This window comes from Dermochelys coriacea, chromosome 11 (assembly GCF_009764565.3).
Source record: "Dermochelys coriacea isolate rDerCor1 chromosome 11, rDerCor1.pri.v4, whole genome shotgun sequence".
Lineage (NCBI taxonomy): Eukaryota > Metazoa > Chordata > Testudines > Dermochelyidae > Dermochelys > Dermochelys coriacea.
The window spans coordinates 76878024-76903104 of record NC_050078.2 but is presented as its reverse complement, the minus strand read 5'-3'; the positions used below and the strand labels follow the sequence as shown (position 1 = coordinate 76903104).

Below are 25081 nucleotides of genomic sequence, written 5' to 3'. Positions count from 1 at the left end.
TTCTTTCCCGTTTTCACCAAGTGGAGGTGCTCGTGGCGAGATGGGGCCTTTCCAGGAATACCTCTCTGCAGAGGGTCAGGAAAGTGCTGCCCTCCCACAAGCAAGGGCTGGCAGGGGAGCGGCCTCAGAAAAGAGAGGAGGAGTTTCACCGACAGCAAGCGTTCTGGACTGGCGGGAGCTGCAGACAGATATCAGTGTGCATGCCGGGATTCCAGCCCAGCTGACAGGTTCTTTAGACAACTGGCTATCCCATTATGTTGCACATTCAAACCAATCGGTGTCTTACGGGAATAGTGCCCGTCGCAGCCTTAAAAATAACAGCAGCCAATCAGTGCAAAGCACTGACCCTACCACAAAGCATTCTGGGATAGCAGTGGCTGATTTAAATAGGAACCATAATGATGCTGTTTCTAATACAAATGCAACTAATTCTGTGGATTTTTTTTCTGCCAATAATTCTGAATTTCTTGAGTTTGATTTACTAACCTATACTATGCAACTTCATAACAATGGTAGCGCAGGGCTTGCTTCTTTCTTTCCTGGATTGACTCTTACAGCGGGTCGCTGCTTGCCCTTCCCAGCCGATCTGCCATATTGCAACAACCTGGGCATAAAGCATTTCAGATTACCGAATTATTTCCATCATGGCAGTGAAGTGGAAATTCGGGCTGCTTTGCATGAGTGGGAGGGGCTTCTTACATCTCGGTGCCACCACTACCTGGAATGGTTTTTCTGCTTGCTGTTGGTCCCTGGGTGCAATGCTTCTATTCCGATAACACCCCCACCGTGCTGGGGCTTCTGTGAAGCCGTGAGAGATCTGTGCTGGATTCATTTGAAAGAGGGGCGCCTCCCAATATCATGTGACTCTCTTCCTGCAGAGGATGCTGGGTATTCTTGTGTGTTTGTAAATGTCTCTGCAGGTAATATCACAGGGATAATGTTTCTTACCAATTTTTCTGTTTCTTCCCCCAGGTAAGCTAAATCTGTACTTGCTTTGCCAACTTTGCGGTTTTGTGGGGGTAAAGCAGTGACTTCCGCCAAGCTGTCCCCTGCCCTCTCCTTCCATTGGTGTGTCTGCGCCACGAGAGGAATGGGACAGTCTGGGGCTGCTCTTGTTAGAGTTCTGCCAGCTTGGCTCTGGCTTGTGGCCAGTCCCGCTAGCCCAAGTGCCCAGACTGCTTTGCTGGCAAGGCCTGTGCTCCGAGCCAGATGCTGAAGGAGGTGAAAGGCAGTTGGGATGGGGGCAAGTGACTCCTCTCCCCTCTCTCTGCCCAGCCCCACAACCCCTCTAGTTTTGGGTCAGAGGGCTGGGGATGAGTGGAATCCATCCAACACCTGGCACTGGCCACTGTCGGAAGGCAGGATACTGGGTTAGATGGACCATTGGTCTGACCCAGTGTGGCCACTCTTACGTTCTTATTCTCTCCTCTGCTGCCAGCGAAGGGTCTGAAATTGCTGAACAACTGCTACTGATGACGTTGTACGTGGAGCCGTACCTGTGGCTCGTGCATTCTAGCAGGGTGATGGGGCAGTTTTCATAGTGTCCTTGCACATTTGGTGGGGGACTCGAAGAACTGGGGGGGGGTCAGTCTGTTTCAAATCAACTGTCTGCTACTGGAGGCAGCTTTCTCTCTGGTGATTCCAGCTTGCCTATCATGGCTTCGGGAAGATGGCGCAATGCTGGGATGGGGCGCCGTACGTCCCTGGTGCTCAGGGTCTCTTCACTGGCAGTGAACATTGCCTTCCAATTTCCTTCCCTATCTGGTCCCTGCTTCCTTCAAGTAATTGCATGTGCACCAACCAAGCCTTCTACTGATTTGCACAGTCAGGAACACGGACCCATCCCTCTGTCATTCCGCGGCTGTTATCCTCACTAGTGCAGGCTTGTCACTGGGTCCTGAGCGATGCCCTACCTCTGAGCTGGGGGCATTCCCACCTTCCCTGTCTCTGGGGGTCCCCTGCGCACTGCACCACCTGGTCTGAATGAAATTCCTTCCAAAGGTTGCTCTCTCTGTCTATCTTTCGCAGTGCACTAGTGAAAGAGGAGAGTTCTGTGTCAGGTTCCCAGCCCTAAAAAGGTCTGAAATCAATACTAATCCTGCTAGCTCTTCAAAATACTGTATTAAAATGCCCCAACTCTGGAGCTGGGCTCCCTCCCGCCACGTTCCCTGGCTGTGGGATCTGCAGGTGGTTAGAACTTGTCTGCTAGCGGGTGTTCTGGGGGCGATGGAGAGTCCTTTCACTAATCCACTGTGTAAAATGGACACTTCTAAAGTGTATAAAATCGAGAATGTTGCATTTGCCCACAGATCTACTGGCCCTTCCCCCTTGTGTGTATACAGTGTTGGGGAAGGGTGGGGGGCAGCATGGGCAGCATCTAGAATCCAGACCTTGCAGGAACGGCACTGGGGGCAGCGGGAGCACAGGCTGGGATCTGGCACTGGGTGAAACTTAAAACAAATGAGTCCTGTCCCACTAGCTCCATCTAAGGCTTTGAGCAGATTTTTTTTTTTAATCTAATTCTGTCTGGGTTCAGCTCTTTCAAATAAATATTGCCATCAATTCATCATTGCTTTCTGGGCAATCCAGGGCCCATTCCTATTGCAAGAGGTTTTAGAAATACTGGGATTTTTGTTTCAGGAGATTAAAAATGAATGTCTCGCATCGCTAACCAGGTTCAGACCCTGTTGTTCTGGTGTCTGGCTTGCACCTACTTCAGACGCTGCACCAAAGTACCGTTCCCACAGCCCAAGAGCACTGGCTTTTCACTCGCTCTGGAGTTGCCTGGGCCATCTTTTCTGTGCATTGACATCCCTGAGGCCAGAGTGAAGCCAGGAGGCAGAGGTTTTAATAGGGATGCCATGTCCCTTCTTTCAGCTCTTCCTTCCCTGCAACCTGCGGTATTTGTTGAGTTCTCCCTGGGCTTGCCAGTGTTCTGCGCCTTAAGTTAACAATTCCTTGGGCTATGCAGATAAGTCCTTGGCTGATGGCTTCCCACGCTGCTCTAGGTGGTGCTGCATTCTCGTGACATGTCCTGTTTCTGCTGAGCAGAGCTGTGCCTGGCACGGGGTGTATGGCAGGACTTTTGCATTCTGCTGGACGGCCATAGCGTGGGCAGCTCTCCGATGTTGGAGCAGCTCCTGGGGGGCTCCAATAGATATTCTGTTCAGCAGCCACTCAGAGACTGTCAGATTTTTTTCTAATGTTCTTGCATTAGTAAGGAGCAGATTCTTCCACGCTCCTCTCCCCTCGTGATGCCTTCCTTCCCAGTGGTCGCTTGCAGAAGAAAGGACCTCTCGTCGTCAGTGTTCCTCCAATTTTTCCCATCCATGTGCAGAATGAATTTTGTTATGTGCACCAATATGGAGGTGAGGTGTGACACATCACCTCCATATTGGTGCACATAACAAAATCCAGGTGGTGGGGGTGGGGCCGAGGGGTTTGGAGTGTGGGAGGGGGCTCAGGGCTGGGGCAGGGGGTTGGGGTGCAGGGAGGAGGGGGCTCTGGCTGGGGGTGCAGTCTCGGGGATGAGGGGTTTGGGGTGCAGGCTGCCCCAGGGCTACGGCAGGGAGAGAGGATTCTCCCCAGCTCCCTCTCCCCGCGGCAGCTCCGAGGCTGGGGCTGCAGGATCAGTGCCTCTCCCCTGGCCACAGCAGGTCCGGGGCTGGGGGAGAGGCATCTCTTCCTGCCCCGCCTGCACAGTGCTTAATAGGCTGCCACGCGACCATCAGCTTAGAGGGAACTTAGCTTGTCATGAGTTCACAGACTCTAAGTTCAGAAGGAGCCATCGTGGTTGTCTAGTCTGACGTCTTGGTTCGCACAGGCCAGAGGACATCACAGAGACTCCAGGTGAGGAAGAACCCAGGGTTCTGTGGAGGGAGTGCAGGACACTGGCCCGCGTCGTTGGATGGCTTGATCGAGCCGGGGCGGAGAGTACTGAGCTGTGTAGCTCTGCTTTCCATGAGGCACCCCTAACTTTCCAGAGCAGGGTGCTAAGTTCCTGGAAGCTATAGACCAAACTCTGCTGTGTTTCCCCTGTAGACGTTGTACTCTGTGTAGTGCAGGGGCCATGACCTCATCTGCACTAAGCTTTGCTTACCTTTCTTTTTGGAGACCTTAAGGTGTTTTGCAGGACAGCTGAGTGAGCTCCTTTTGTTGTGGTTAATTATTTACACATTAGCAAATATTTGGTTCCCATTATTGGGGAAGCAGGGACAGCGTTTTGTTTAGTGCAAGTCAACCCAAAAAAGTGTGTGTCTCTGCGCACATGCAGAATGTATAGGGGCTGGTCTCTAAAGGGCTAGAACCACCAATCAGAGCAGTGTCACTGATTGTGAACACACTTACATTCTCTACATGCCTGCCTGGGAGTACAGGAACTGCATCATGCTTTTCGAAGTGTACATGTATGGTCTAGTCTAGCTAGAAATAAAGTACACCAGGGCACTTTCATCAGTGTGTTAGCACGACTATGATGTGGATATTTTTAGGAGACATGGATCATCTTTGTGCTGTGCTTGGAACTGCTGATGTGTCCTGTTGGGTGATTTCACCACAACACCAGTTAATTTGTACAGAGCATCTGACTATCAAAGACAGGCCTGGCCAGCCCTCTTGGAGTTACATGTGTGTGTAGGTTCCTTGTTCCCCTTATTTTTGTCATGTCTGTGGAGTTAAGTTCAATATAGCTCAATTGCAATGACTTTGAAGGCCCATTTTAAAAAATGTAATTCTTTATGTGGGGATTCCAGTCAGCAAGTATAAAGTGCACCCAGAATGCCTTGAAGCAGATGGTCTGTTTGACCAGAGGGAAGGAGGAGAGTGCAGCGACAATTGGATACTCTTATGGATGTAAGGATGGCTCTCTACTAGATTTGACCTTTCATTAATAACTGCCCCTGACACTGAAGAGTTACTGTTTTAGGCTGTCCCTCAAGGGTGCACATTCAATGTTCTCAGGAATGCTGTCGGTCATTCAACTCTTACATACAAGGGCGTATTGGCCTGCACAGCTAAAAGTTCCCAGGCTAATAGTCCAAAAAAAGAAAAGCAAGCTAGGGAAGCTGTTGTTGGCTAGCTTATGGAAATGGGGCCGTGAGCAGGGACAAAGCCAAGCAGCTGACTCACCATTTTGTATTTAGGGAAAAGCTACTTATAGAACATTCTCTGGATTTTCACTTTCTTAGGGTGATTAAAGGGCAATGGGGTACTTGTGTAGTTTGGGTTTTTTTTTAACAGTTCAGCTGCTCGTGCTCCATGTTTCCCACCTCAAGTTAGAATTTCCTATGGCCTGGAGATTTCCACAGGAGTGTATGGGGATACTGCAGAAAGAGAGGGGTTTGGACTTCTCTCTCCCTGCAGGGTACATAACTTGTCCCATTCCTCCCCTTCTCTGGCCGTTCCATGCAGATGTGGGAGGCTGTATAAAGTCTGCCCCGTTTTGCTGTATTTTACCTCACCCGGTGACACAACCCACTAGTATGGGTTAATTTCTAAATTGTATGATATTTAATTCGGTTCATTGTTTGTTTTCTCTAGGTACACAACAGCTTTGATTTCTTTCTCTAGTTTGCCAGGCTGGGTATTGGGGCTCTTTGAACCTGTGGAAGGCAGGAGTTCTTGAAACTGGAAACACCAGTGCTGGCCATAAGGCCTGACCAGGTAGCCCAGAAGATTTAGTTTTCACACTTTGATCCTTCCATCCCTCTGTGTGCCGGAGCATGCAGCCTCCTGGGAGTGGCTCCGTTCACGTGATCAGGCATAGCTCTCCTGGGGAGGGGTGTCTCAATTCCCTGCCTTGAACCTGAGCAGTCCTGTGGGCCCTGGCTTGGGGAGCCACAAATCCGCTTCTTCCTCCACCACATGCAGTCTCATCCCAAGGCTCCTATAGATGTGCAAGCAGGGAGTGCTGTGTGCCACAGACGGGGCATGTCCTCCAAGAGGCCTGGATAGGTCTAATTCCCAAGTTTGGCTAAGCCAGGGTGTGACTGATGGTGAAGGAGCGTGTGAGAGCTCATCACTCTGCCCTGGAATTGCAGCTTCCTTTCTTTCGCCAGCCCCTGGTGCTGAGCTCTGGAAACAGAAGTGTCTGGCACTGGTACAGCACAAAGCCAGGGGCGTGGTTGGTGAGGCAGCCCTCCTGGGGCATTTGGTTTTCTTTTTTCGTATGGCTTGGGAAAGTAGCAACGACTACAAATTTACATCTGAGTTTGAGAGCCAACACATTGCCGCAGCAGCAAGCTGGTGAATGTCCTTCAGGCCCCCGGCAAAAGAATGAATGGGACGCTCAAATATGCTATGCTCCTTCTTTTGTGCCTGGTGTCCACAGTTGCATGCATGCGTTTGCCTCCTTTTCCATTCAAAGAGGGTTTGTCCACATCTCCCATGAGCTGTCCCAACGCGATTCAACCTGCATCAGTCTTTCCGACATAAATCAAAACCCGGCGGTTCCTTGGCAGGGTCAACAAAGCTGTTTCTTTGGAGCGGTCGAAATGCTCCATGTGACTCTCTATTGATCCTCAGCATCGAAGTTGGGTGTCAGGGTCTTGATGCGGTTCCATAGAGGGCTGCGGGATTTTAATCTTGTCTTTGGCGGGTTCTGCAGGTCATGGTGCCGCGGGATTCTTGCATTTGCACTGACATGGTTAAGAAAGCGAGATGTCTGAGCAGCTCTTCTCGTCTCTGGAGGCTGGATGTGCAATAGTACCAGGAGCCAGTCGACTGGAGTTGATTTGAACGTCCCTGACACTATGTTCACAGCATTATTGAGTTGAGTGTCAAGGAGGTCAGTGTGACTGCTGTGAGACCACACTGGCGCACAATATTCAGCTGCAGAATATATCAAGGCAATTGTTGTGGTTTGTGGACTGGAGCCCCAGGATGTTCCAGCATTCAGTGAAGCTCCAGTTCAGACCTACAAAGGTACTGTGCCCTGGGCGTGGAATCCTGTGGCCTGGCGAACCTTTGCGCCCCACTGGGGCTCCCACAGGGTGTAACTTACCTGCCAAAGGGTCCTAGGAATTGGTTGTCTAGGAAAATCAATTAATGGAGGTGAGAGAGTCCAGAGAACGTGCTTGAGCAGTGCCAACTCATGGTATTCAATCTCTTCCTTAAAGCCCCAGCTCCGGGAGTCATGTGACTAGGTGAGAACTGATCTCTGCTCTCATTAAAAAAATAAAATAAGCTTCTAGCCCTTGTGCTGGCAGAGCGGTCTGTAATGGTGACCAGAGCATGCCCTGAGGGCTCAGAAGCCGGGAGGCAAATGCAGAGAACTGAGTGTTTGTGGTTTTTATAAAAATGTCATGATTTTTAAGCCAACCTCCTGTTTTTTGAGGCCTGACTCATGATTTTTGCAGGATTGGGATTGCCAGAAGTGCTATATTTTACACTTCCTTCCATCACATGTTAGTTCTCTGCTGCTGCAACTCCCCTTTCTTTCCCCTCTGCATGTATCCGTTAACACCAGCTTGCTGCTGTGGGACTTTGGCGCCCATGAAGAGCCCCGCAGTGTTGGATGACTTGTCTCATGCAGCACTGAGCTGCTTTGCCATCTTCGATGCAGTGTGTTGTGATTCCAGGTCACAGTGTTAGTGTTGCTATTGATGTCAGGAATGGTTCGTCATTTTCTTCTCATTAAAGCTGTTCTATTTGCTGAGTGCTCAGGCCCTGCCACCTAGCATCACTGCTTTGGGAGTATTTTTGGTTCTTTTCAATAGAGATTTGGGAAAGGTTTTAGGTGTATTTAAAGTGGGTTCAAACAAAGTAGCATGTCTCCACTCTCCTGGGCTCTTTGTAGGCACAAATATTTATCTTGATTGTACGGTCAATAATTTCCAAAGGTTGATGGTTAGGATCAAAATGTACCGGATTGACGAGCGGTCATTCCAGTCCTTGCAAAGCGCACAGCGAGTGTAACCCCTTATGTATGTGTGTTTTTAATAGAGAAGAAATGTTAACGTGTTTTACTGTAAACTGAGTGAAGCTCTGAAAGAGGTGTCTCCTCATCCTGACACCTGAACCTGGCATTTCAGCTCAGCTGATAGCTTCTGTTCAAAGAAACTTTGTGCCTTGGCCTAAAACTGCAGTGAGCAGAGAAAGCAGTTCTCTTTCCCTGTGGCTTATAACAGCTTGTCTTCTGGACTGCTCTCTTGTGAATGGTTGGCTGGCCCCTTAAAATCTAGTTGTTTGCCAAGAGTAAGGAAGTGACCTCCTTATTGTGGCTTCACACCTCTCAATAAAGCAGCAGCTGCCGTGTTTCTCAACTGTACCTCGTGCAGAGGGACTTCATTTATTTTAGACCCAATTTTATGAGCCTTCTGTTGGTGTCATTGTTTGCTGTTGTAAATTATCGACAATGGAGATGCAGAGCCACGAAGCCAAGGTTGCAGGAGAGGTGGTGTGTGTTCATGACAAGACCTCCTCCCCTCCACATCAGTTCAAGCTCCCCCTTCCCTTGTGCGACGTGAGAAGGGCAACTAAAATGAGCAGGGAGACGGCTCCGCTTCCTTAGGAGGAGAGATTAAAAAGACCGGGGGTGTTCGGCTTGGAAAACAGACTCGGGGGGAGGGGGGAGATGACGGAGGTCTATAAACTCACGACTGGTGTATGGAGAAAGTGACTAAGGACGTGCTCTTTACTCTTTCTCATAACACAAGAACCAGGGATCACCAATGAAATTAATAGGCAGCAAGTTGAAAAATTAACAAAAGGCAATATTTCTTCACACAACGCACAGTCAACCTGTGGAACTCCTTGCCAGAGGATGTTGTGAAAGCCAAGACTATAACAGGGTTCAAAAAAGAACTAGACAAGTTCATGGAGGATAGATCCATCAATGGCTATAAGCCAGGATGGGCAGGGATGGTGTCCCTAGCCTCTGTTTGCCAGAAGCTGGGAATGGGTAACGGGATGGATCACTTGATGATTACCTGTTCTGTTCATTCCCTCTGGGGCACCTGGCATTGGCATTGGAAGACAGTAGGGCTAAGGCAGAGGTGGGCAAACAGCCTGTGGGCCACATCTGGCCCATGGGACCCTCCTGCCTGGCCCCTGAGCCCCTGGCCGCGGAGGCTTGCCCCCGGCCCCTCCCCTGCTATCCTCCCTCCCCCGCACCTCAGCTCACTGCGCCACTGGCGCACTGCTCTGGGCGGGGGTGCTGAGAGCCCAGCCTGACCCAGTCTCTGGGCTGCGTGGCCTGGCTGTGGTGCTGCCAGCCACTGGTGCTCCGGGCAGCGCAAGCAGGGAGCAGGGGGGTTTGGATAGAGGGCCGGGGAGTTCAAGGGGGTGGTCAGGGGCCAGGGGTGTGGATAGGGGTCGGGGTGGTCAGAGGGCTGGGGACAGGAGGATTGAATGGGAGCAGGGGTCCTGAGGGGGCAGTTAGGAAGGAGAAGGGGGGGTTGGATGGGGCAGTCAGGGGCAGGGAGAAGGGATGGTTGGATGGGGGCAGGGATCCAAGGGGGGCAGTCAGAAATGAGAGGAGGGGTTGGATGGGGTGGTGGGGGCAGTCAGGGGCAGAAGGTCCAGGGGCAGTCAGGGGACAAGGAGCAGTGGGTGGTGGATAGGGCAGGAATCCCTGGGGGGCCGTCAGCGAATGGGGGTTGGGTGGAGTAGGAGTCCCGTGGGGGGCTAGCAGGGGGGGTGAGAAGCAGGGGGGGTCGGATGGGGTTGGGGGCTGGGCCACGCCTGGCTGTTTGGGGAGGCACAGCCTCCCCTAACCGGCCCTCCATACAATTTTGGAAACCCGATGTGGCCCTCAGGCTAGAGGGACCATTGGTGTGACACAGTATGGCTGTTATGTCTTGTGGAGTCCCTCCTTTTGGGTCCTGTTCACGCACGATGGAGAGCTTGGAAAACAGGTCTAACATCTGAGGCTGCGTGAGAGCATGGGAAGGCTGCTACTTTCAGGTAGGCAGTCGCTCCACTACAGCTGTCTGCTTCATTCCTTTGCTAGGACATGAAAAGTGCCATATAAAGCCAAGTATTGTCTCCACATGCAAATATATATCTTGGCTTTGAGTACATGGGAATTTCAAGTTTTTCTTTACACTCAAATTACTGCATTACTTCTTTACTTAATATTCCTAAGAGCTCAATGCTGCCTGTTTCTGATGCTCCGCGGGTCAGGAGGGATATTTGTATGTACTGTATAATTCACATCTAAAGAGATCTGATTAAAATAAGGTGCACTTTAAGAGAGGGAGGAAGAGCTGGCAGTGCTTGTGTGAAGCCGGCCCCAATCCTGCAGTGAGATCAGTGTGTCACGGGCTGCTGAGGATCTGGGCCTTAGACGGCTATCAGGGAGCGCATTTCCTTTGAACCATTTATATGGTTTCCTGCGGCTGTGCACTGAGCTGAAGGAGTTGATGTTGAGGTCAGCATCGCTTTGTGTAAGGTTCAGTCTCTGGTTAGTGTTACATGCCAGTGTGATGCTCCAGGGTCCGGGTTCCAGAACCAATGGGGACGTTTCACTAATGTCGGCCAGAGGCGTTCAGGGAGCCAGAGTCGAGCCCCCAAATGAGTGTTTTAAATTACAAACTTTTTGCAGTCTGGTTTCCGAATATGTCGGTGGCAGTGTGAGAGATGCGGCCACAAGGGGCTGTGGGAAGTGGAACATAACTCGAGCAACTCTGAGACTGCTTTAACTTTCACTGGACAGGTCCCTGCATGGTCTCAGAATATAAGGAGTGTAAAGATGGTGGAGACCCCCAGTCTTCTGTTCCTGCCCCATGCTCAAAATGGAGTAACTGGGAACCGGCCCCCGAGGGTTTACACTGGTGTAAAGTGTTGCAGGAGAGAGGAGGATCAGAGCCAGAATTTTCCAAAGGCAGAACTGCTTTCACCTTGAGCTCTTACATGTGTAGGAGAAACTGCTGCATCCCTCGGCAGCTTCTAACCGCATGCTTAACTCTTTCGGTTTCTCTTTTATTTGGGTGATAAGTTGTTTTGTTTTTTCTACTGTTGCTTTAGGGGATTTAAAGGATTGATAATTTATGCTTTGGCAGGGGAGGCCATGCTATGTTCCCGAGTGCTCTGTATGTGACAGACGTGGATCCCATAGGCTTAATGAGACTCTAGTTATTTCAAAGATAATACAGCCTCCAGCATAGGTTTTATCAGCCTTCCTACAATATTGTGGGGAATTTCATCACCTTGAGGATTTGGAACAGCCGCTGTTCCATTCATGGCACCAGCTCAGGGGCAAAATAGTTGCATCACATCCCAAATTTTCTGACATTCCTTTCTCGTAATATTCTCAGCTGCAGACAGCTATAGGACAATACGCTGTTGTAGTCAGCAGCCCTGGGGAATCTCTTGGTCAGCCCTAGAAGTGAACACAGCTCTCAGTGCAGTCTTTCTCATTGAGTGCAGACACTCACCCTACTGGCAAACCCCTGTCTGCTTCCCCCTTCTTATCAGCCCCACTGGCACCACCCTAAACACACATTCACTTTCAGCTCTGCTCTGCTGCCCCAGTTTGGTGGAACGGAATTTGTAAGCTCTGTCTCTGCTTTGAAATACCTGCCCGGATTCATGGCCAGGGGATCCGGCCCTGGGGCACGACGCGTTGCACTTCAGAAGTCTGCAGGAGCAGAACCCCATGTGTGGGAGGGAGGAGCAGCCACAGTTTGCAATGTGGTGGCAGGATGTACCTGCACTGCAGCTGGCAGTGAACCTGGCAGTGTGGGTAGACAGACACGCAACAATGAGGTTCGAGCTAGCATGCTAAAAACAGCTGGGGGGGATGTTACGGCTCAAGCAGAGACTTCCAACTAGCTCCTAGCGCTTGGACCCGTGGGACCTGGGCATGGTCTTGAGAGCCTAAGCTGCAGCATATGCACTGGTATTTTTACAACACTAGCTCAAGCAGAGCGAGCTCAAATCTGGCTGTCCCAGTGTAGACATACCCTTCTGTGTGCTCTTGTGAAAGTCCGGGGATTTCTTGCCTGGGATGTGGGGCAGACACTAGGGAGGGAAAGTTGCTGGAACCAAACAATGGGAGATCAGGAGTTTGTATGGTTTTGAGCAATACCGATGGTAATCTCCACATGAAAGGCACTGGTTTTTTGTACAGCACCCAATGCCACAGGACCTTGACTGGTCCCCTGGGTGGTACTCAAATGTTAGGGTTAACAAGGAGAATGCTGGTTACTGAAATACTTCTAAACTCTTTGAGAGATGAATCTTGATGGACTGTTTCAGGTAACGAAAGTCTAACTTTTATGTTGACAGCTCTTTGCCACATGTGCTCAGGGGGCCAGAAGCATGTTGAGAAACTGGAAACAAGGCACAAATTTGTAATGGGGAAAGTGATTAACCCTTGGAACAACTTAGCATGGGATTGGTGGTGGGTTCTCCATCACTGGACATTTTTAAATCAAGACTGGATGTTTTCCTAAAAGAGATGCTCTCGTTCCGGGACAGCTATTGGACTTGAAGCAGCAGTTAATTCAGGGACCTGTGGCCTGTGTTACGTTGGAGGTCAGACTTGACTGAGTCCAATTGTGGAAAAAAGCAATCTTGAGTGATCCCCTTTAAAATAATAGTTTCTTGCTCACTGAAATACTTCCAGTATGTCCTGGAACCAAACCCATGTAATTCTCCCAAATGGACTCACTGACAAGCTATTTTGAGAGCAGGGTGGTGTATGTACGATAGTCACATTTGCCTCAAGTGCACTTAAAAAGCTGCCCCAAACCTTGCTCTACAGCCCCTTTGTAAACAGAGAGGAGTGGACGGATGTTAGGAGAGGCAATCCCACACCTTCACAGGGTGCTGTGGCCATTTCCCATAGTTGCATCTAGCTCTATATTACTGAGATCCATAGATTTTTTTTTTTAAATGTGACCCCCTCCTTGCCTGTTCCCACAAGTATGTGATGCTTCCTGTCCAGAATGCCTGCATTGCTATGAGCATCTTTGCCCGCTGTTGGGAGGTACCAGGAGGTGCAATCTTTTCAATGTAGGGGCATGAGAGGCCCTTTGCTGTTTCTTGGGAAAGCAAAGTGCTCCGATTGTGTGCGGAGTGTTTATTCCATAGAGTGAAAGATACGCTCCACCTGTTCTCCCAGAACCACTCCATGGTCCGATCGCAGACACTGTACAGAACTGCACACAACAGCTGCTGAGATCAGATGGCTTAAATTTACATGCTTGGAAAGCGTTTTGTCTCTCTTGCTTATAATAAATGTTCCGTGCTTCAGCGGCCAATGGAAATAGGTATTTTCTAGCCCCGTGCTTCTCAAGCTATCTGATGTGGGGGACCGGCAATATTTTTTTTCCAATGTGCGTGCAGATTGGCAGCCGGTCCCTGAACCACCACTTGGAGTAGCACTGCTCTAGGGAGTTCAGTTATCTGTGTCTTTTATAATAAACAAGTTGATAGACACCATCCGTGTGCGCATTTTTCTGGTGACCCTTATTTTAAGTTTGTTAAAAGATCGTTTCTCTTTTAGATTATATGGGCAGTGGTGGCACGACAGACACAAATCCAGCATGACTGGCTTGTTTGTGAGGCAGTGAGTTTAGATGTGGTTAGCGTTTCTCTCAAGCAGCCCGGGGTTTCTCAGTGGTACTTAATTTTTGGTGTTAGGCAGATTATTCCTGGGCTGTAAAGGACATTCACCCCTCCTGCATTATAGAGCCCTCCATGATGAGCATGATTCTCTGCAGCCTACCTCAAGGGGTGTGGAGAGAGGAGATTGTCAAAGGTGCAGTTCCAGTGGAGTCCGGGATCTAGGACCTTAGAAATCTGCCTGTCATGGTGGTGGTCACGTGAGAGCTGCAGCAATGCAGCTCTTCCTCTGGTACGGGTAGAGCAGTGTACAGCACCCTGGCTATGGACAGGTTGGTTCACAGAGCTCCCTGCCCACTGAGGAGGGGGATGTGGAGGAGGATGAGGATGTGGAGCAGGATGACTTTCTCTGCATGTTTGCCCCTTCACTGCCACGTGTGTGAACTGGTCTGCTCCTGTCCTCAGGGGTGCTGTTCTCCCTGAATGTCTGTGCTCTTCAACTGATTCCTGTTGCCTGCCTTTCAGTGTTCTGTCTGGGCTGATCGTAAGCTAGGCCCTTGGGGCATGGATCATCTGTATGTGTACGGTGTGGGGCCCTGATCCCTTCTTGGAGCTTTCTGTACTACAGTAATGCTGAGAATTACCAAATGCATGCACCCTCTCTGGCCAGATTCCTGGTTTTGTTAATTTTTTGTTACAGATAAAAGTCCTGCAAGACACATTTGGTGTAATGAGTTTGTCAGGTCTGAAGGGAGAGTTATTTGCAAAGAACTGAGACCCTTAGCGGGTGGGGGGGTGTCTGTGTCACAACCCTACAGTGACCAGAGGCATTACAGTAATATATTGACTTTTTTTCTCTTCTATGTCAAACCTGTAATTCTTCTTTGAGTGGCTCTGTAGGTTCCCATTTCTGGGTACGTCGTCACCTTGTGGTGCGTTATGTAAAACCCCTCTTCTAGCAGTGTCCACTAGAGCAGGGGTTCTCAAACTTCATTGCACCGCGACCCCCTTCTGACAACAGAAATTACTTCATGATCCCAGGAGGGGGGGACCAAAGCCTAAGCCCACCTGAGCCCTGCCATCCCAAGTGGGGGGCCAAAGCCCCACCGCCCAAGGGGGGGCAGACGGAGGCAAAGCTGAAGCCCAAGGGCTTCAGCCCCAGTCAGGGGACCTGTAACCTGAGCCCCACTGCCCAAGACGGAAGCCCTTGGGCTTTGGCTTTAGCCCTGGACGATGGGGCTCGAGCTTTGGCTTAGGCCCTGGGCCCCAACAAATCTCGGGCATCCCCTGGCGACCTCATTAAAAGGGGGACATGACCCACTTTGGGGTCCCAACCTACAATTTGAGAATGGCTGTGCTAGAGTATTCCTCCTTCCCCCGCCATCCCACACCAGCATCACGACGCACTGAGGACGAGGCTATCAAGGGGCAGGAGCACCCTCCCCATCTCACTTCCTTCCAGCCGTGTGCTGTGACATATGGGAACCGCTCCAGGCTCTTTGGAGTTAGTTTTTTTTCTGCTTAGAAATAGATAGTGTTAGCTCATTTCCATATAGTTAGTGAATAAAGGTTTCTTCCAGTTCTGGGTTATGGAGGGAGGAACCAAAGAAACAGAAGAAGCTGGGATTTAAGTGGTGTGCTTCCTGTCCAGCTGTCTTCTCCACATCTGATGACCAAGTGCAGTGCCTCAAGTGTCTGAGGGAAGGGCAGTCCCCCTCCTGGGTATTCAATTTGTCAAACTTTTTTCCTCCCGGAGCACGCAAGGATAGAGAGACTCTCTTGTAGCTCCTCCTCCTAAAGGAAGCCCTTGAGGTCAGACCCTCTGGACCCAGTCAGGACTCAAATCCTAGGTCTAAGAGGCCAGTCTCTTCCCCTGTGGCTACCAGCAGCTCCAAGCGCCTGAAGGGTTCCATGAAGCTGCTGCCCCTTTTGGGTTAGACTCATTTCCTGCATCTCCCTGAGTCAAATCCCTGAGGCTGCAAGTGTCCAAACTGAGAGCAACGTGGTTGGATCTAACTGCCCCGGTTCCGGAAGAAAGGTCGAGAGAGAGTTCAGCCGTACATACCTCATTCCTGCCAACTCTCTGACCCCGACAGAATCCCTGCAGCTGCAGGACCAGGGCCTGTTCCAATTCCCGCTTCCAGATCCAGGAAGATGGAGTTGCTCAATGCGTCAGAATCGGGGCCGTCAGTGCCTTCAGTTCCGCCAGTCACAGCACTGAAGGAAAAGAAGCTTAGAGACAAAATGGCCACTGTTGGCAGTGCTGGTTCCAGTGCATCCGCTGTCAGGTCTGTCCTAGTCTGACAATGGTTCCGAAGTGAAGATCCGGTCCGTCTTCCATAGCGAGGGATATGACTTTATGGCTAACATTGGATCTGGTGGTGTCGTCCACGGATCCGCTGTCTGTTCCTGGGTCAGTTCTGCCTATGTTCCGGAGTGCTCTGTCACCGTGACAACCTGGGTTCGCTTGCTGGTTCCAGTTGCTTCATTGGTGTTCCAGTGGGAAACGCAGGGTGTCCCTGGCTCCAAGGTCATCTTCCTCGTCCCGGGTTAGGAGGAGGAGGTAGCCAGAAGATGTTGGTATGTTCCCCCAGACCACCCTATGATTCCTCCGCTTAGAACCCTTACAGGTTTTCTACAAAGAGCTGGATCTCCATTCTTCCCTTCAGACCCTCTGCTACTACGATTAGTTTATACTGGATACAAGGAGGGAGCTAGAGAAAGAACAGAGAAGACCAGCCTATGGTCCACCTTCTGCAGACACATTCCCAACCCCTAGTTGCTGGGGATACTGGCAGTCTGGGGGCCTGTGGCCTTACTGGGGGCCACCTCAGGAGTGTTTTAATTACCCTTCGAGTGGATGGAGGGGTAATGTTTTGCCTGCTAAGGATCTAATGGTCCAGAGATCCATGGATCTGACTCCTCCTGATCCATCGGCATTACTGACAGTGTTGCCTGAATGTCCGAGGAGGTAGCTCCTCTGCTCGATCAGAAGCATCTGGAAATGTATTATGAGCCCAGTTCACTACTGGATGAATATATCGGGGTGGCTTTGACCTTCTCTCCTCCCGAAGATGCTATGCAGTTCCATAACTTGGTGGATCTTATGGTGGCCACCTTCAAATCTTTCTGCAGTGCCTGTGGAAGAGGCTTCTCACCCAGTGTTTGATATAATATGACTGCTTCGAGGAGTAGATTATCTCTATCCATTTTGAATGGCTTGCTACAGCCAGCTAAATCCATGTGGACCGTGCCTGCTTCTTGCCAACCTGTATTTAGGAAAGCAGACAAGTTGTATCAGATACCCTCAGGGGTTTTCCTACTTTTACACCCACGCTGTCCCTAATTCACTGGTGGTGGTGGCTGCTGCCAGTAACAGGGTGAGGTCCAGACTATCACATTCCTTTTCAACTGATAAAGAGGGGAAAAGGATTGTCTCGCTGGGGAGAAAGGTGTTCTCTTTGCTCTTGGGCATTAAAGTGGCAAATTATCAGGCGGTCATGGCCCTTTGCTGATTTAATCTATGGAAAAAGATGACTTTATTTTTACAGGGTTTGCTGGATAATAGAAGAAGGCTGGCGAATGCCATCCTAACGGAGGGCCAGAAGGTAGCCAGACATGCACCTAGAGCCTTGTTTTAGTGCTCGGGGCTCTGCTTCAGTGCACTAGCATCTGCTGTGACCATCAGGAGCCCACAAGCCTGTTCCTACTCCCAATCTGTGGACACTAGAACTAAGCTGAGGACCTTCCTTTTGAGGAGGAGGGTCTTTTCAGCGAAAAGGTAGACGAATTGCTGGGATAACTGAAGGGTGTGGGATTGACAGGTCGCTCTCTGGGTTCCCTCCACTAGGAGTCCCTCCGTTGCCTCTTTCCAGTACAAGAGATGTCCTATCTCCTTCGCGATCAGTCATGGGTTGGTTCACATCACTCAGTCTAAAGGACAAGTGTTTTCATATTTCAGTTTGCCAAAATAATTGCAAATACCTTCAGTTTGGAGTGACTGGTCACCACTTCCAGTTCAGGGTGCTCCATTTGGTCTTTTCAGGATGCCCAAAGTTTTTACAAAAGGTTTCTCTGTGGTAATGGCTCATCTGAGGAATCAGGGTGTTTTAGTATTTTTGTTTACCTCTGTTTAGACAACTGGCTCCTGAAGGCTACCTGTTAAACCATATCAGCTTCGCAACCAATCTCTTTTCAGAACTCTGGCTCTTTCTCAATTCTTCAAAGTCGATCCCCTCCCCTTCACAAAGGATCCCCTGTATATGCGCCATGCTAGATTCTGTGGAAGGCAGAGTGTTTCTGCTAGAGGACAGATTTATCAAGATGAGTCAGTGCCTGTGATAGATCTAGCGATGTAAAATTCATTGTGTGTCTCATGGGTCTTATGACAGCCACTACTTGCATGGTCCAATTTGCCCATCTAAGCATGAGCCCTTTGCAACACTGAATAGCTCAGATCTGCAGGCCAAGGCAGGACAGCCTTCAGTTGTTGATCACCATGCCTCAGAATCTCCTAGTCTCTCCAGACTGGTGGTCTTGAGGTGTACAGTTCAATCCTCCAGGTCCATCCTGGACAGTGACTTCAAACGTGATGTCAAAGAGTTGGAGAGAGCATCTGAATCATTTGACAGTTTGAGGGCACTGGTCCTTTCAGGAGAGATCCCTACGTCTGGGTTGTGCAGGTGGTGATGGACAACGCGTCAGCAATGTATTACATCAACTCTTGTGTGCAGAGGGGATAAGTCTGGGATTGGTGTATTTGTCATGATGTTTGTTCTGTGGCCCTGCATCTGGCTGTGGAGACAGCTGAACAGAGACCGCTCTCGGCTGCATGAATTTTCCCTAAAGAATCAGTTGGTCCAAACTGTATTCTCCAGCTGGGGTCGACCAATACTGGACCTGTTCAGACCAAGGGTCAACAGAAAGTGTCACCTCTCCTGCTTCAGATCCTTTCCTTGCACTGAGGGAAGGGCTTGATGTACACATTTTCCCCCCTTCCTATTGATTCAGAGGTGATAAGGGAGATATGACAGGACAGTACATGGATGATGCTCATTGTCCCGGATTGGCCATGTCAGCAGTGATTTACTGATCTTCTCCTTCAATTTCTGGTGGAGTTTTAATGAGTCCTTTCCTGTCCCAGCCGAATCGTTCATCTGAGCCCATGAGCTTACCTCAGGGTGTGGGCAATCGGATTCTGTCTCTGCCTGCTCTTGAGCAGTCATGTTCTTCGTCTGTGTGAGACATGCTAATTAACTTGTGAAAACAGTTGACTAGAAACTGTTACTATCTAAAGTAGTCCAGACATCAGACTTGCATAAAGGGACAACCTGTTTCTCTTATCTCTGCTCCTGTTCCTTGTGTTCTGGAGTACCAATGTACTTAAAACATCAGGGGTTATCCAGCTCATTGTTAAAGGTTCATTTGACAGCCATCTTCACATATCGCACTCTAGTTCAGGGGTGGGCAAACTACGGCCCATGGGCTGGATCCAGCCCCTCAGGGCTTTGGATCCAGCCCGCGGGACTGCCACCCCTGTGGCACCATGGTCCCTGCACCGCTCCCGGAAATGGCCAGCACCACGTCCCTGTGGCCCCGGGGGGGGGGGGGTCAGAGGGCTCCACGCACTGCCATTGCCTGTGGAACAGGAATGGGGAATCGCAGCCAATGGGAGCTTTGGGAGAGGTACCCATAGGCAAGGTCAGCGTGCGGAGCCCTCTGTCCCCCTCCCACCCGGGGCCACAAGGATGCGGTGCCAGCCACTTCCCAGTGTGGCGTGGGGCTAGGGCAGGCAGGGAGGAAGCCTGCCCTGGCCCCAGTGCGTGCCGCTACCACCCTGGAGCCACTCCAAGTAAGCGTCTCCGGGTAGAAGTCCCAACCCCTCCTGCACCCTGCCCTGAGCCCCCTGCCTGCACCCCAACCTCCTGCTGCACTCCACATCCTCTCTGCACCCAACCTCCTGCCTTGAGCTCCCTCCTGCACTCTGCATCCTTCCCTGCACTCCACCCCCCTTCTCTGCGCCCCTTCCCTGCACCAAACCCCCTTCCCTGAGCCTCCCCCCCACACTCCCTCCAGCACCCCAACTCCCTTCCCTGAGCCCTCTCGTAGACCCCGCACCCCTACTCTGCCTCAACCCCTGGCCCTGAGCCCCTTCCTGCACACCGGACCCCCTCCCACTCCCTGCACTCCCTCCTACACCCCAACCCTACATTAATGGCCCTGCTTGCAATTTCCCCACCCAGATGTGGCCCTCGGGCCAAAAAGTTTGCCCACCCCTGCTGTAGTTGATGGTAGATTGCTGTTTGGTCATTGTTCAGTTATGAAAGTTTATCAAATGTGTCTCCCTCTGTGAGAGAGCCTGTTCCTTTTTGGGATCTCAGTTTGGTGTTGCCCATGCTGGTGAATTCACCCTTTGAATCTTTGACTGTGTTTTCTTTCTACCATTTATCTATCAAGACAGCTTTCATTATTGCCATCACATCAGCCAGGAGAGTGAGTGAACTGAATGCCCGTATGACAGACCCACTTGTGCTTCTTTTCATAAGGACAGGGTAGTTGTCAGTCCTGATCAGAGTTTTAACTGAGATGGTGTCTGATTTCTGCATCAATCAGACAGTTAATTAGCTGGATTTTTCCCCCATGCCACACTTTAAAAAGGGGGAATTAGTTCTACATATTTTGGATGATAGAAGAGCTCTCGCCCAGTACCTGGACAGAAGTAAGAGGTTTTCATAAATCACCTAGATTGTTTGTATCGTGCCAAGAACCACATGGGGTATATTGGTTCTTCCCAGACTATTTCTCAGTGGATTAAACAATATATTGCTGAATGTTACACACTAGTGAAAATGTCTGCACCAGCTGTGATTTGACCGCATTCTGCTAGATCTATGGCTGCTTCCTTTGCCCGCCTTAGGCTGGTGCCAGTTGCTGAAAGCTGAAACTGGACTTGGGTGGACTTGCACCAAGTACTATGCTCTGGACTTGGCTTGCAGGGTGGCCACCATATTCAGCAAGATGGTGCTTCAGTCTATTCAACCAGGACTCTGGGCCTGCCTCCGGCTTAGTTTTCAGCGCTGCTTATCCATCTGTCTCATCAGTGAGAATATGCCGAGCCCCTTGAAGAAGTAGCGAACGCTACCTGTAACTGGAGTTATAGGAGATGGCTCTGCATAGTCACATTTCCCACCTGCCTTCCCCTCTCTGTCAGAGTCCTGGTTGTCCGGTATCTCTGGCTTTGTGGGGGAAGGAACTGCGGTGGTGCCCCCATTGCCTTCCCCAGCCTCCTGTACTGCTCTGCCCCTTTATTGGCTCGCCCTCTGTGCATCGTGATGCTGAGGGGTGGGGGTGGGGGGGGGCGCAGGAGCATTATAGCTGACATTGCTAGAAGAGGCTTTTACTGTAAGGGGGCACGGTACCCCTGAGTGGGAATATGCAGAGCCATCTCAGAGAACTCTGGTTAAAAGTTATTTGGTTTTGTATTGTGGTAGCGTCAAGTGGCCCCAGTCAAGGATCAAGACGCCCCCGTGCTAGGTGCTGTACACACAACGAAAAAACAAGACAGTCCCTGCCCCGGAGAGCCTAGAGTCTCTACGTATACGGCTTCGGGGAGTGATGACCACAGCATTCTTTAGCGCAGCTGTTCATCAGAGGTCCCTTGTGACCCCAGTCTCACCTGCCACATAACAGCCCAGCTCAGCCATTCAGGCCAGGCTAGGCTTACACAGCTGTTGTGGGGACTGGGTCCTGCAGGAAGGGACTGACACCTTGTGTCACAGAGCCAGCACCACGGTTGCTCTTGCCTTAGGAACTCGGAGAGGCAGTGAGGGTCAGCCAGGGGAGTAGCAGGGATGTGGGGCCAAGCTCTGTGTAGAGGGCGGGTACTGGCTGTGGGATAGCTGTATAGGTGCCCAATGGGCTTCGCTTAAGGATCACAGTTTCATCCTGGTTCCCTCCTCTCCCCTGCCACAAAAAATGGTCACAGTTTCAAAACTGGGCCAAGCTGTTCTAGTAGCTCTGAATGGGCCAAAGAAAAACACCTGAACCCACACACACCCCCTAAGGCCGTTCTCCTGGAAGGATGAGCGCTCAGCACATTATTAACTCTTCCTGCAGTGCACATTATATGGCTGTGAGGGACACTGAGCGGTCAGACAGATGTGGCCCACCTGCCACCTGAGCGAGCCTGGGCAACCGGGACCCTGATGTTCTCATTCCCTGACTTCAGTGGCGCACCCAAGTTATTTTTCATTGAATATTCTCAAAATCTTCCTAAAGGTTGAATGTATCATGCTTACTAAGGACTGAAGCCTGCACGCTTTCTGCTGTGTGCCCAGCTCGTGAAATGCGTCCAGAATCCCATATGAAGTGGGGGATCAGCCAGTGCTCAGTCGTTGTGCCATGGGGGCTTTACAGCTCTTGGCCAGTGGGTCACGGCACATTTCTGGCTGTACCTTGCTCTGCTGTAACTGTAATGTGTACATTTGCACCTCTGCCGTTTCTGGGTCCAGATTTTTGTTTAATCTGGCTGCAGAGGTTTTTGTTAATTTGGCAGGCACTGGAGTGATCAAAGGAAGAAGAAGATGTGTGTTCAGAACAAAACAAGGAGCAGCTCTAATTGCAGGGTAATGGGGGATCCTGAGTTTAAGTTGTTGCTCTCGGTAAACTGGGAGTTAAATGGCAGTGCAGTGTAGCTCACTTGCTCCAAGTTGGCACCAGCCCTAACAGTTGACATACGCTAGGAAAAATCTCGCACCCAATGTGTGGGCGCTGGGGAGAGGATGCACAGTGTTGCCAAAACAACAGGAATTTACTGCCGACTGACTTGCACAGAGCCAGATGTTCATCCAGGGCTGGTAGGAGAGACCCTTCTGGCTAGAAAACCCCAACATGCCTTGAGAAGAATAAAAGGGTTTGTCTTCTTGTAATTAGCTCATCTGGAAGCTTTGACTCCAGACATGGAGTGTCAATCCAGGAGACTTTCCCATGCAGTGCTGGTGGGGCGGGAGGAGGACTTTTATTTTCGTTCTCACCAGCGGTCCCCATAGATGGGGCTTGCTGTTGCTCCCCCAGGGGGCAGACATACCCACTAGTTAAATGGGCCAAGGCCCCTCCAGCACTCCTACCACCAGGGATCTGTGATGTGGTTTACCCACAGGGCTTAAAGAAAATGCACATGGTTCTAACCAGGTGCCACCTGTTTTCCCCATTGCCTGCAAAGTGTTAGGTTTGTACAAGGGGGTATTTCTTCAAGTCTCTGGGGAGCTTGTACTCTCTTAGCAGTCTTCTGTCCTGTCCCTTCCTTCCAAATCTTTGCTTCCTCCCACAACCTCCTGCATTTCTAACAAAGACTTTTTACTGAGTTGTCTGCCTTCGACGGATCAGTGGGGTGCTCTGTCAATTCACATGGCTTCCTCTGCTGCCCCACCTCCATGGCTAAGATGCCTTCAAGCCCCGAAGCCTGACGTGGCGTTCTCTTGTAGGTGCAAAATTTGACTGGCAAATATTTTGCTTTTGCAAAATATTGCCAACACCTACATCTTGTTGTTGACCCCTCATTGGAAATGCCTGCCTGTGTATCAGGGAGCAGATTCAGACTTTTCTCTCACTCCACACCACCAAATCTCCTTATCTCATGGCTTGACTACCGAAACCTCATCCCCTGCGAGTCCATTCAGAATACTGCCACTGCTTGCCCATCACTCTGTCTGCATCTGAGTCCTTCCACTGACTTCCTCTCCTCCCCTGTGCTGAGGAGCTTGTCCCTACCTGAAAGGTCCTTCACAAAGCCTCTGACGTAGCCACTCCATTGCCAGCCAGTCCTGTGCTCCACCAGTGGTTCCAAGATGCAGAAGCCAGCAGGGACCATAATGGTCAAGACTGACCCCTTCTGTGGCATGGGGCCTAGAATTGCACAGCGTGAGTCTGTGCCAAGCCCAGTACCTGGGCGTGGGCTACAACGGCTCTTTAAAATCCCTCCTTTGGGACTGAAAGGCTGTGAGAGCCGGAGAATCCACCTGCGTGTCCTGAGAAGAGTGAGCCTGCACTTCCCCCTGTGGCATTGGACATGCTGCCTTGTGTGCTGGGGGACTGTAGCCAAGAAGGGAAAGCCTGTGTGTTACGTGGTGGCCCTCTGAACTGGGCTCAGGCTATTGTTATCCTGGCTGGATGTGCAATGGTTTCACTGATTTGACTTGAAAAACGATTTTAGTTAAGGCGGTGCGTGCTGTGGAGGCCAGGCCTGTGGGAGTTCTGTTGCCCTGGGATGCAGCTCTCCACTCTCCCAAGCACAATGGTCTGTTCCTGGTGGTCTCTGCGGTGCAATGAGATTCCCCAGGATTGTAACCTTTTTGGCTGACTGGCAAAGAGTTGTCAGAGCTGTGTAGGCTCCCGGTGGCTGAGCTGTGAGAACGGAAGGGGAAGGAAGTGTCGCAAAGTTCACATTTGCAGGAAAAAGTTTTCAGCCTGACCCCTCAGCAGAGCCGTGAGAGGCTTGCCACAGGGAATCCCACTGCGCTTGCAGGAGGAATTCGATTTTCCATCCAAGAACAAATAACTGAAACTCCACTGAACCAGGTGCTAGTGTCAGCTGGCCCCCCAGAGCGCAGCTGCTGCCAGAAAGCAACAGATGCTGCTTCAAATGAGCATTCAGAATCTGCAATGTTCTCCGTTAGGGGCTGGCACCTGGGAGCGGGGCCTTGGGAATGGAATCACAACTGAGGACCTGGACTGGTGCTGGTCTGTCTCTGGGATTTGTAAGCGGCACGTTCGCACGCTGAGGACACCAGCAGTGCTGTACTCACACTTCATATGAAGAGAGCACTGGGCACAAAGTATGCTCTCAAGAGCCACGTTCTTCGGTGCCCGGGGGGCAGGAGCGAGCTGGCATAGCTGCGGGAGGGGAGGGAAAGGGCCAACAGAGCTAGAGCAATGTCTTCCCCATCCTCAGTTACTTGAGGCCTTGTTAAGCAATTAGCCTGTAGCATGTTGTGTTTTCCTTTTAACTGCATTTGAATTGTAACTTGGTGAGTGTGAATGTTGGCACCATAGCAGGACTCGGGGCTTTCAGATGTGGCGGGGCAACACCCTGGGCCCTTTAAATACTGGAGTGCCCCCAGCCCCCCCAAATACACTCCCACAGCACTGCCCCGAGGGATTTGATGGCAAGTCCTTAGTCCAGAGATGAGGGGCCAGACTCAGATGGATACTTTTGTGCACTAGTTCAGGCTTAATTGGTTTTATTCGCTGGCAGAGTTATCCCAGGAGAACGTTGTGACGGAGCGGGTAACGTTTCCTCTGAATATTGTGGGGGTGCCTCAGTTTCCCCTATGCAGTTCTTAAGTATCTAGGTGGTGGGACAAGGGTGTGTGATCATTGTAGAGCCATAGAGGGCATGTATGTGCAGGGGTCTGGACACAGAGAATGGCCAACACCCTGTTTCCTGGCACCTGATGGCCTGGGCCCTTCCCCCCTGCAAGGTGAGAGCTAAAGGGTGGGAGAACAAAGGAATCAGGTGACTTCCTGGCCCGGGAAAGGGACAAAGCCCAGAGGAAGAGGGGCTGGAGAGAGCTTT

General features: G+C 50.8%; 1 protein-coding gene across 7 annotated transcripts in view; it reads left to right on the top strand.

Moving 5' to 3' along the window:
* Positions 1 to 25081, top strand: part of COL18A1 (collagen type XVIII alpha 1 chain) — a 241149-nt gene that overhangs the window by 138727 nt on the left and 77341 nt on the right. For 3 of the 7 annotated variants that reach the window (XM_043505772.1, XM_043505773.1, XM_043505771.1), the window contains exon 1: positions 26 to 920. The exons of the other annotated variants lie outside the window; for them this stretch is intronic. In XM_043505772.1, coding sequence (XP_043361707.1) covers positions 41 to 920 — 880 coding nt within the window. In that variant the 5' untranslated portion in view covers positions 26 to 40. Of the gene's footprint in view, positions 1 to 25; positions 921 to 25081 lie in introns of those variants that run through there. 7 annotated transcript variants of the gene reach the window in all.